Source organism: Rana temporaria, chromosome 9 (assembly GCF_905171775.1).
Source record: "Rana temporaria chromosome 9, aRanTem1.1, whole genome shotgun sequence".
Classification (NCBI taxonomy): domain Eukaryota; kingdom Metazoa; phylum Chordata; class Amphibia; order Anura; family Ranidae; genus Rana; species Rana temporaria.
Window position 1 is genome coordinate 139,188,600 of NC_053497.1, and position 12,714 is coordinate 139,201,313.

Below are 12,714 nucleotides of genomic sequence, written 5' to 3' on the forward strand. Positions count from 1 at the left end.
CTACTAAGGGGGACAGAATGTTTTTTCTTTCTTGGGTTTAAAAAAAAAAAAAAAAGAAAAGATCCATCAAAGGGAGAGAAGGCATTTTTTGTTTATCCCCCAAACGGGTTTTTGGGCAATAATTGTTTATAGTTCCAAACACCGATAAGTTAGCGGGCGTACCTCGGTATTGTACCATGGCATCCGGGTCAGAGGGTACAAGAGGTGGGGATTCCCCCAGAGAGTCTGAGGTCTCGAAAAAAATTATGCCGCTGCTTTCCCGAGAGGGAGCCTTGGGGCCATCGGGGTCTGGGGCTGGAGCTGGCTCGGGTCAGTCCAACCCTAGGATGGTCACGGACGAGGTATTATCCACCTCTTTAAAGGAGATGGAAAAAAGAATGGAAAAGATGATAACCATGGCTCTGCGGGGCAGAAAACGGAATAGATCTCCGTCGCCCGAGCGTGGACCCTCTGAGGAGGAGGTCCTTTCCGCAGGGGAATTGGAAGACCTCTTGGACAAGGACCAAGCAGGTTCGGGGATCGAGGATCCGGATACAGGGGAGTCTGGGGCAGTCTCCCAAATGGAGAGCTGGTGGGTTCAAGCCTTAACGGACTTGGTCCATGGTGCTTTCAACTTGCCAGTACCAGATCTCCAAGTATCGACTGTTTCAGCTTTGGGCTCTCTAAGGCCGCCTCAAAACAACGCAGTTTTTCCGATCCATCCTCTGCTAGAGGAAGTTCTGTTCCAAGATTGGATCAAGCCAGATAGAATCTTTTTACCACCTAAAAGATTTTCTGCCTTGTATCCTATGGAAGATAAATTTTCCAAGAGATGGGCAACCCCTTCGGTGGACGCAGCCATCTCATGTGTCAACAAGTCTTTAACATGCCCTGTAGAAAACATACAGGTGTTCAAGGATCCGGTTGATAAACGCTTGGAAGCACTACTTAAGAACTCCTTCACTACTGCAGGGGCAGTAGTGCAGCCAGCTGTGGCTGCGATTGGGGTTGCACAAGCATTATCGGATCAAACTAAGCAGATGCTTAAACTTATTCCTGCCCAGCAGGCAGAAGAATTTTCGGATGTCCCTAGGGCCATACGCTTTACGGTAGATGCGATTAAGGATTCTATCCAGCAAGCGTCACGTTTATCGTTATCCCTTATCCATATGAGAAGACTCTTATGGTTAAAGAGCTGGGAGGCCGAGCCCCCATGCAAGAAGCTCCTGGTAGGGTTCCCCTTCCATGGAGGACGACTCTTCGGAGAAGACCTGGATAAATACATTCAGACCATTTCAAGCGGCAAAAGTACTCTTTTGCCAACCAAAAAGAAGTTTCAGGGGCCTGCGTTTAAACGACAGCACTCCCCTGGGCAGGGGCCCTCTAATGCCAAACAGTATCGACGGCCTCCTGCAAGATCAAACTTTAACTTCAATAGCAGATCGCAGGGACAGGCTGCTAGAGGCAAGAGGCAGTGGTTTCGCAAACCAGCAAAACCAGCCCCCAAGCCGACCTTATGAAGGGGCGCCCCCACCCACGAAGGTGGGGGGAAGGCTGCGTCTCTTTTCAGAGGTTTGGGAAGCCAGCATTCCCGACAAGTGGGTACGGTCTTCCGTGGCCACGGGCTACAAATTAGACTTCCTAAGGTTTCCTCCTCCTCATTTCCAGGAGTCAAGGATTCCAAACGATCCGGAGAGGGGAGCCGCATTAATGACGGCATTAAATCATCTACTCTCCCAGGAAGTAATAATAGAGGTACCAGTCCTAGAACAAGGGCTGGGTTTCTACTCCAACCTATTCATCGTCCCAAAGTCCAATGGAGATGTCAGGCCAATTTTGGACCTAAAGATGGTAAATGCATATCTAAAGGTCCGCTCATTTCGGATGGAATCCGTGCGGTCAGCAGCTGCCACACTCCAGAAGGACGACTTCATGGCTTCCATAGACATAAAGGATGCCTACCTTCATGTTCCAATTTATCAGCCACATCAAAGATATCTACGCTTTATGGTGGCTTCGCGTCATTTCCAGTTCGTGGCGCTTCCCTTTGGGTTGGCTACGGCCCCCCGGGTGTTCACGAAGGTCCTAGCCCCAATCCTAGCCAAGCTAAGGATCCAAGGGGTCACGATCCTAGCATACCTGGACGACCTCCTAGTCATAGATCACTCGTCTCCTGGCTTGGAACGAGCAGTGGCCCTCACTGTCCAATACCTCGAGAGGTTCGGCTGGGTCCTAAATCGAGAAAAGTCAGCATTCCAGCCCACAAGGCAGTTGGAATATCTCGGCATGAGGTTAGACACAGAACAACAAAGAGTGTTTCTACCTCTGAGGAAGGTCAAAGCCATCAAGGAATTAATCCTACTGGTTCTAAGCAAAAAGGAACCAACTATTCGCCTATGTATGCGGTTACTAGGCAAGATGGTGGCCACATTCGAGGCGGTACCGTACGCCCAGAGCCACACTCGCATCCTACAGGCAGCCATCCTGTCAGCATGGAGCAGGAGGCCACAGGCCTTGGATATCCCTTTGCCGCTCTCATCAAGAGTCCGACAAAGTCTGTGTTGGTGGTTAGACCCTCAGAATCTAGTGAAGGGGAAGTCTTTCAGCCCAGTGGCTTGGAAGATAGTAACCACAGACGCCAGCCTGACGGGCTGGGGAGCAATTTTGGATGGTTGCACTCGCCAGGGTACTTGGGCAAAGCCAGAGAGGCAGTTGCCCATCAACATCTTGGAGCTCAGAGCTGCTCGACTAGCCCTCAGGGCTTGGGCGTCCAAATTGCAGGGGTTCCCGGTGAGAATTCAATCAGACAATGCCACGGCCGTGGCATACATAAATCACCAAGGGGGAACCAAGAGTCAAGCCGCTCAGAGAGAGGTGAGCTTGATTCTCCTATGGGCAGAGGCTCATGTGCCCTGCATATCGGCAATATTCATTCCAGGAGTGGACAACCTTCAGGCGGACTTCTTAAGTCGCCAGACTCTGTTGCCGGGGGAATGGTCTCTACATCCACAAATCTTTCAAGCACTCTGCCAAAGATGGGGAGTGCCAGACGTGGATGTCATGGCATCGAGACTCAACAAGAACCTAGACAGGTTCATATCCCGCTCAAGGGATCCGATGGCCTGCGGAACCGATGCGCTGGTTTGCCCTTGGCATCAGTTCAAACTTCTTTATGCTTTTCCCCCGCTCCAGTTACTACCCCGCCTGCTGCGCAGGATCAGGGTGGAGCACATACCAGTCATCCTGGTAGCTCCAGCATGGCCCAGAAGGGCATGGTATTCACTAATCCTAAAGATGGTAGTGGGAGACCCTTGGACTCTTCCTCTACGGCCAGACCTGCTATCGCAAGGTCCGATCCTCCACCCTGCCTTACGGCATCTAAATTTGACGGCCTGGAAGCTGAATCCCTGATTCTCAGGGGTAGAGGTCTGTCTCAGAAAGTAATCTCTACCCTAATCAGAGCCAGGAAACCGGTCTCTAGGGTGATTTATTACAGGGTCTGGAAGGCCTATGTAGGCTGGTGTGAGTCCAAGCGATGGCTTTCTCGCAAGTTTACCATCGATAGTGTATTAAGTTTTCTCCAGCTCGGAGTGGATAAAGGACTGGCATTAAGCACAATCAAGGGACAGATTTCAGCTTTGTCAGTGTGGTTTCAGCGGCCGCTGGCCACCCACTCGCTGGTTAAGACCTTCCTTCAAGGGGTCTTACGTATTAATCCTCCAGTTAAATCCCCGCTTTGTCCGTGGGATTTAAATCTTGTTCTGTCAAGTTTACAGAAACAACCTTTTGAGCCGTTGACTGAAATTCCTTTGGTTCTACTGACAAGGAAGTTAGTATTTTTGGTCGCCATAGTTTCCGCCAGAAGAGTATCGGAACTGGCCGCCTTATCCTGTAAGGAACCATATCTTATTTTACATAAGGACAAGGTCGTTCTCCGCCCTCATCCTTCCTTCCTACCAAAGGTTATATCCAGTTTTCATCTAAACCAGGATTTGGTATTACCATCCTTCTTTCCTAAACCTACTTCCAGAAAGGAAGGGTTGCTGCATACCTTGGATATTGTCAGGGCCATGAAGGCCTATCTTAAAGCTACAGAGAAGATCCGGAAAACAGATGTGTTATTCATTTTACCGGATGGGCCCAAGAAGGGGCAGGCAGCTGCAAAATCCACCATCTCAAGGTGGATTAAGCAGTTAATCACTCAGGCCTACGGCTTGAAAGGGTTGCCTCCTCCGTTATCATTAAAGGCTCATTCTACTAGGGCCATGGGCGCCTCCTGGGCAGCACACCACCAGATCTCTATGGCTCAAGTTTGCAAGGCGGCAACCTGGTCTTCTGTCCACACGTTTACAAAATTCTACCAGTTGGACGTAAGAAGGAATACTGATACAGCCTTTGGGCAGGCAGTACTGCAGGCTGCAGTTTGAGACCCTCGGATTCCGGGGGCTCCCCTTTTTTTGAGTTAAATTTAAAATTATTTTTCTCAACTAAGTTGGATTTATTATGATTTGAGTATATCTCTAAATTAAATCCTTTTGTCTTGGAGATGTTCTCCCTCCCCTCATTGTAAGCATTGCTTTGGGACATCCCATATAGTAATGAATATGCCGCTCTGTGTCCCGTGATGTACGATAAAGAAAAAGAGATTTTTAATACAGCTTACCTGTAAAATCTTTTTCTTGGAGTACATCACGGGACACAGAGCTCCCACCCCTCTTTTGGGGACCATTTTGGGAGGCATACTGCTTGCTACAAAACTGAGGTACTCCTCCTATGGGAGGGGGTTATATAGGGAGGGGCATTTCCTGTTTGAGATTGCCAGTGTCCATCACCTGAAGGTACTCCATATAACCCATATAGTAATGAATATGCCGCTCTGTGTCCCGTAATGTACTCCAAGAAAAAGATTTTACAGGTAAGCTGTATTAAAAATCTCTTTTTTTCCTCTGAGTTATTTACAATAAACATACATGCACAATGATGCAACAGAAATCTGTATGGCTCTGAACCCAGTCCTGCTCCGCCATCTTTCTCTGACATCATAATGGCGGCAGGTTCTTGCAGCTGGGTCCCTGATGATGCACAAGCACTGTGGTGCATTTTTTTTTTCTTACGAGTGCCAGCTGTAAAAAAAACAAAAAAAAACAGAAGAGACAACGTGCCCTCTGGGATGTAGGGGGCTGCAGCAACAAACACTGTACATCATGCTTGCCTAGGCAAGAATCCAGCATGTGGAGGGAGGGTTCCCCAAAAAGGTACCGTATATACTCGAGTATAAGCCGAGTTTTTCAGCACATTTTTTGGTGCTGAAAATGCCCCCCTCGGCTTATACTCGAGTCACCTTTTTGTGCCTGATCTCCCAGACTTTGGGGACCCGGTACCAGCCGGCCCTAGCTCCCCAAACTTGGCACAAATATAGCCCCACTCTTCCTCTATAAGTGTGCAAAGTTTGTTGTATATATTCGGGTCGGCTTATACTCGAGTATATACAGTAATTATAAAAGAAAATATCCGATTGTTAGATAGGAGGGGGGTAGGAAGGGGGACTGTTTAACCTTTACCAATCTTCCTGCACATGCAATCTGTAGCAATAGCAATTCCTAATCCATTCTTCACGTCTTTGTTCAGTACTATCCAAAAGGAAAACCTTTATTGAGAGAATACAGAGTCTGCCAATGTTGACCCTTCCTTTGGAAAATGCTCATTACCTGGCAGTCATGCTAATGCTTTGGCTTTAAAGTGGAGCCAAGTTGTAGAAAACTGCAAGCATGCAGTTTATTACCGTGGAGACCTGCAATGCACACACTGACTTACTCCTGTAGACATCACCAGATGATGTCATTCCTCAATGGCCAATCAAGAAGCCAAAAACCTGGCACTAAGGGAGGAGATGACAGCAGCCAGTGAGGTGAGGAAGGTGGAGGTATACGTTTAGTTTAGTTCACTAAAATACCTTACTATTTTCATGTGTAACAAAGCCAGACAAATAAAAGGAGGTCATCATCATCAGACTAGGAGTTTCTCTCATTATGGTACTTTAAAGGGGCTTCATCATCTTATGTCTGTATATCCTAACAATGAACTTCTCTTTTTTGGTCAGTTCGTTACTGGTATATCTGTGCCATTAGTGCAAAAAAATACTTGTTGATCTTGTCAAAAATCTAGTGAGCAGATACCTTCCTGTACACTTGCACTGCACTCTTATTTGTTGCATAATATGTAGCTCTCTGTGGACTACAGAACACCTTCCCTTTCTGTTATGAAGATGATGGGGGGGCTGGTCTGCAGGCCTTAAACACTTCCTGTCCTGGGGTGACAATGCCACTCCTCCAAAGATACAGTACAGGCAGCGAGTGTTGTTGCTCGAAGGTGGGATGCGTGTCATAGTCAGAATCACCAAGTGAAACTAGTGAAACTAGAAGGGGGGAACAAAGCATAAAAAAGACAGATAAGCTTTAGTATATTGTTTTTCATTTTTATTTAGATATACTTTAGATGAAGCCCCCAATCACTGAACGCTCACAGCTAATCAACGTGTTCAGTGCTTTCCAATCTCTTTTTTTCTTCATTTTCATTACAATAAAACTTGGTTATCCTGTCATAAAGGCCTTTGTTTAAACCCTTTCTGTTATAAGGTGAGCGTTGTCTTTTAGTAGTGCTTCTGCATTGTTACCCTGTCACCTGCATCCTTGGTGGAGGCTGTCACCGGCCATGCTCGTATGCATTGCACGGTCCTCCATTGTCACTCTTTGGAAGCTGATCAAGAGCAATGTTACGATGCAGTTGCTGGGACGAGTGCCTGAAGACGGGTGATGGCTGAAAAAGGCTGGGGATGATCAGCAGCACTGAGATGAAAAACAAGCGAGAACAGTATTTTTGTTTCTGTCACTTTGAGAATGTCATCCTGTTATGGTTTCGATCCACGTACAGAAAGTTAATACTGTTGAGAAATGGAGAATGGTTCCTGCTGACCCTTGGACTAATTCTATCAATTGTAAAGAAAATGCAGGGCAAGCCCTCAGTATGGGAGTTGTGGACACATCCTTTATTATTGCTTTATGTATAAGAAAATAAAGGAGGGCACAAACGTCTAGTGCATTACCTCCAACACCATAACATTTATTAAAAAGCCATCACAAGCATATGCAGTGCCTTGAAAAAGTATTCATACCCCTTGACATTTTCCAAATTTTGTCATGTTGCAACCAAAAAATGTAAACTTCTTTTATTGGGATTTGCTTTATTTATATATGATTGTATGGGTAAATGTAAGATGTTTAGTTATCTAAGAACCCATTGATTGCTATTGGTTGCTGCACTTTGTACATTTACAGGATTTTCTGCGGTCACGCTGAGCCTGATGGAGTCAAACTGGAAATTATGCAATTGGTTCTGATGGCAGCTGTGAGACAGTTTGACCATGTGTGCCCTGAAAGCAATACACATCACCTGCTGTGATTTAAAAGAAACCTGTCATGGGAGATATGCATTTGCTGCTATTGGTACCTTTGTTCTGGAAATGTTGAATTTTTGTAAAGAAGTAGGGCCAAAGCTCTTTTGGCCATACGTCTCCTGTAGGTCACAGGAGTGCAGTTCGTGACTCATATTAAGCTGACAATGGGATAAAGAACGCGGTCGAGTGACGTCACTCAGTTGCTTCAGACTCTGAATGGATCTCGACTTTAATGTCGGAATCCACCCAGATGCCTGGACGGCAGCTGGCTCAGACTCTCAGCGCACCACTAGGAGCCTAAACCAGCCGCTTCCTCCCCATGCACAGCCTGGCAATCCACAGAGCACTGGAGGGGCAGAGCAGAATGCCAGTGACTGACAGTTACCAACTCTTTGCTCACTAAAAATCTGATTCAAAGGCTTAAAGAAGAAGGTAAATACTTACCTTTTCCTCCTGGCAGTGCTGCTGAACACCACTCAGATTCAGAGAAGTAATGCCCTGAATTCTCCCGGAAGACCAACACTTCTGGGAGGGTCGATCTCCTGGGTCACTCTCGGCTCTTACTGGTTCCTCCTGCTGACCTTCATACATTGCAGCATACAGAAGTGTCTTAGAGGTCAGCAGGAGGAACCCGTGAGAGCTGCAGGGGACCCAGGAGATTGACATTCCTGGCATTGTCAGTTTACCAGCTGTCTAAAGGAATTGATTTCGGAACATTGTGCTTGTGCTTGATGTCCCAGCAAAGCAGAAATATTAGCATTTTATTTTTTCAGGTCAAGCATTTCAGACTATTTCTATTTAAAATGACATGGTCGCTTTAATGTTGTTATTTTTTTTCTTTCTCGCACTCAGCTTTATGTGTCATCAGATAGTCGATTTAACACACTGGCAGAGCTGGTCCACCATCACTCCACGGTGTCTGATGGACTAATTACCACACTGCACTATCCAGCTCCAAAACGCAACAAGCCCACTATCTATGGTGTGTCGCCCAACTACGACAAGTGGGAGATTGAGAGGACGGACATCACTATGAAGCACAAGCTGGGTGGCGGTCAATATGGAGAAGTTTATGAGGGCGTGTGGAAAAAGTACAACTTGACTGTGGCGGTAAAGACTCTGAAGGTATGAATTTTATATTTGGCTCCTGTCATTGTAACTATGGGATTTACATGCCTGGCAGAATGCAGTCTGTTTTATTCAGCATTGTCACACATTGGTGAGTGTTCGTACCTTGCTGTTTCTGAACCTTTCCAGCAGTTGAGCCTTATTTGTTTGTGAGGATTTCCTTCCCATACTGTATGTTTTCCTCTTGCAGCTTCATACTTTCATGACTAGAGGGCATTGATGCCAAGACAAGACTTAGCAGTGCCAGTATGAATCTGTTAACGTGACAATAATGACTTGCACTACGCCTGCTGCTGCCCCTTGAATCGCTCTCCAGAGGCATTTGACAGTGAGTGAGGTGATCTGTTGCTTTCTCACTGCCTGGTGTACCCCCTAAATTGGATACTACCGTTGCGTAACTGCGTACACGTGGTTGTGGGGCTATTGCAGCAGGGCACCATTTACTTAAAGGAGTCACATTTTGCAAGCATTAGTGCTGTCTGGGGGCTATAATTATGATTGCTGCATTTATAGCTTAAGGGGGACCAGTGGGAGGGCACTATAAATGCAGCTCAGGCCAACCCAACTGCCCCCAAGTGTTCTAAATCCCAAACTCTTTATTGCCTGCCTAAATAATATATACGCATATGAGAATATATTTTTTTCCAATATTGTATTTGTTTCTGACAGCTACAGTATCAAACAGACACAATGCAGGCTGGATAGGTTTGTAAATGAACAAATGTGATCACTATAATCGGATGTTATATTATTTAGAAACCACACTGATTGGTTGCTGATAGCTAAAAGACCGGCTGCTATCACAGAAAAGCAGGATCAGAGAACTAGAAATGCACGCAGGTGCACATTCCTACTTCTTACCTGGAAGGTTAATATTCTTATAGCATAGAGAGCCATACCCTTTTAAGTTACCAGCCAAATTGCCAATGTCTGTGGCTCAAGCATATTGGGCTCTTGCCCACAAGAATCCAAAAAGGGCCTAAACTCCTAAGAGTATGGCCATATTTTAACCCCTGTTTAACACACTTCAGAGGCTGTGGGCTAATACTGCTTGTACGTTTAATTGGAGCCTCAGGACAAAACACCTGCTGTGTTGAAGAATTATGCAGACTGACGGTGTTTAGCAGCTCCCTACCCAGAGGCTTCATTGAAGCACAGGACTCCTTCAGCTGCTCTAAGCAGTTAACATGTGGACTAAAGACTGATGCATTGTAGATCTGCATCTTCAAAATATGTGTATTTAGGTTTTTCTTATACAGGGGTGTCAAACTCCATTTAGTCGGTGGCTGCATCATTATTATGATTGCCTGTTGTATCTGTAAGACTAGATAAATGTATCTACTGGTGGCGGTGCGTCCATAAGGGCACACGGGCGCCGCCCCCTCTCTCCAGCCACCCCTCTATCACCAATAGATTTATGCATTACATGAATCTATCTATGGCCGTCGCTGCCACCCACTATTAAGGCGCCCATCCCCTTTTCGGGGGAGACGGGCACCAGAATTACATCGGCAGGGTTTTTTTTTTTTTTTTTTTTAAAGCACCTGATTAGAGCCATCTTCAAAAAAGGTGACCTGCGAGCGCCATGCAGCTGTGTTAGAAAAGCAAATGAATATTCGCTTTCCTAACACTAAACCGCCTCTCTGCCAATCAGGTGCTCGGATCTGTTACTTGTCACCTGATTGCCTGAAACGTCAGGCGATGTGATTGGATGCCTATCAGGCTTCCAATCATAGAGGACAGAAAGAGAGGAGAATAGAGGACACCGCTTGCCGTCACCCGCTGCCCCCATCAAGACGGGGTAAGTGCAGGCGGGGGGCACACTGGCAGCATTTAATATGGCACAGTGGGAGAATTTGATATGACACAGTGTCTGTGTTTCATGGCACAGTGGCGACAATTGATGGGCACAGTGGCTGCATTTCGTGGGAACAGTGGCTGTGTTTGATGGTACAATGAGGCTGCAATTGATGGGTTTTTTGTTCAGAATTTTTCAGTTTGCGCTCAATTTTGAGCACCAGCCACCACTGGTATCTACTCTTTATCATAATGCCTCTGCATTTGATTATTACTGTTTTTTTAGCTGGGATAGAATTGTATTCTCATAATAGAAGTCAAGACTCCCCCACCCTGCTTTACATTAAAGTGCACCCCCTTACCGTTTGCTAACGCCGTGAAGAAGCTGAAGAGTGTACTGGGAGTCAGAAAACTCAGGATCACTCAGGACCACAGGAGGGCTGGAGTCAGTGTGCTGAATTCTGAGGCTCTGGCGGGGGGCTGCATAGAGAGGTGCAAGATCTGTAGGAGTAGTTTGGTCTACCTCTCTGTTGTGATGGGGGGGGCAGTTACAAGCCACTCCTTGGCTGCACAGCGAAGCGCAGGAACTGGTGGAGGAGTTCTGTTGTCCTCTCTGCTGCTGACTGCTGAGACGGAGTGGCGGTGACGAGCCTCTCCATGGCTGCACAGAGAAGTGCAGAGGAGTTCTGTCCGCTCTGCTGCTGACTGCTGAAGCAAGTGGAAGGCAGAGAAGAGGGGGGTGTTGTGACTGCAGGAGAGGTGCGAGGCCCATATGAAATGTCTTGGCGGGACACATTTTACCCCCAGACCTTGTGTTTGACACATGTGTTCAAGTGTTTTAAAGCAAGACTAAAAACTCCTTGCACATACTCAGTGCTTGTTAAATTACACAAAAGTCACTGGAAAGGCCAGTGTGCTGCTGCTTCTTCTCCCCAGCTCTCTAAACTGCTTATGCAGCTGAGAACAGAGGGTGATCAAGGTATTTATAATGTTTTTATATGTATACACAAATGTTTTTCCTTTAATTTTTATTTTAAACTCTATGGGCTGTTTTACATATACTTTACGTTCCATGCAGATTTTTGGAAATTACCTTTAGCCACCTACAAGAGCAGGGAAATGGGAACTTGTGAAAACCTGTACACAAACTGATTGTTTGCAAGGAACTAAAATGAGGATGTATGGAGTAGTTTACAAAATAATAGATTACTGCAGAATGAAATAAAAAGGCTTGTGTAGCTCATAAATTTGGAGTAACAATTTTCTAAAACTGCAGTCTTTTTTGACTGTGTTTGAATGGATTTGAGAGGTGATGATCTATATAAATGTATATATAGGTTAACCATGGCCCATAGACCTGAGATCATTGTTGTCAAATCTGGTTGTTTCTGGCTGAATGAGGTGAAGGTCTCATGTCTGTGTAAACAGAGGCCCACAGGCCTATAGCTTTCTATGGCTGGGTATCTTGTTCCAATAGTTACTATCTACATGCCCCACATTGGCATCCTTGCTGAAATATAACCGGTGTGAAAGTCACTGGGAGGAATTCATAAAAGGTGTCGTAGACGTCCTTTCAAATTCTGTGGGAGCCTGAACGTGTCGATGCTTGCCCCCAATTTATGTACCTGTCCCAGACAGGTACAAGAATCTGTGTCTGCACTAAAAAAATGCGTGTCCACGCTGGCCGCTCCTTCCTCAGTGTTCCCTCCCCGTCTACTGCACTGATCACACTGACCTATGGCCAAGGAGTTTTATTCCATGGATAGGCGTAGCCTGATGGGGAACTGAGAAACCAGTTCCCCATCAGATTCGCTTCACTTTTGATTCACTAAGTCCAGTAGTGCTTTTCTAATTGCCCACTGCTGTGCATTGCCAATCGAAAGTGAAAGAGCCCATGTGGGGTTGTCATTACCCATTGTGACAGTGTGAGGTCCTGCCACTGAGGAAAAGTCACAGGATTCGCATTAAGGCTTATTGTAATGTTCCAGACAAATGTTTCTGAGTAGAAAAAGCTGAAAAGTCAGCTTTCTCTGGATTCTGTAAACTTGGATTGGGGCCTAGGGCTTGAAGGTTCTGAAGTGTCTTGGGTGGGACAAGACCTTTGATCCTGTATCCAGATTTTCCTGGATATCTGCAGCTTGTGTGAGTAGACAGGTGTGCAGGGCCGTTATATACTCAATCCTGAGGATAGCTCAGGGCTCCCAGTATGGAGACAGTTCCCATATTGGAGACAGGAGGTCTCGTCCCATTAGTCAGAAGAGCCCCAGCCAGGAGGTCCTCGTCCAAGGAGTCGGAGGAGCCCCAGCCAGGAGGTCTCGTCCCAGGAGTCGGAGGAGCCCCAGCCAGGAGGTCTCGTT

The 12,714-nt window shown here is 46.3% G+C and overlaps 1 protein-coding gene across 2 annotated transcripts in view; it reads left to right on the forward strand.

Moving 5' to 3' along the window:
- Positions 1–12,714, forward strand: part of ABL1 (ABL proto-oncogene 1, non-receptor tyrosine kinase) — a 325,871-nt gene that overhangs the window by 251,709 nt on the left and 61,448 nt on the right. For both annotated transcript variants that reach the window (XM_040324661.1, XM_040324660.1), the window contains one exon: positions 8,285–8,557. In XM_040324661.1, coding sequence (XP_040180595.1) covers positions 8,285–8,557 — 273 coding nt within the window. The remainder of the gene's footprint in view (positions 1–8,284; positions 8,558–12,714) is intronic.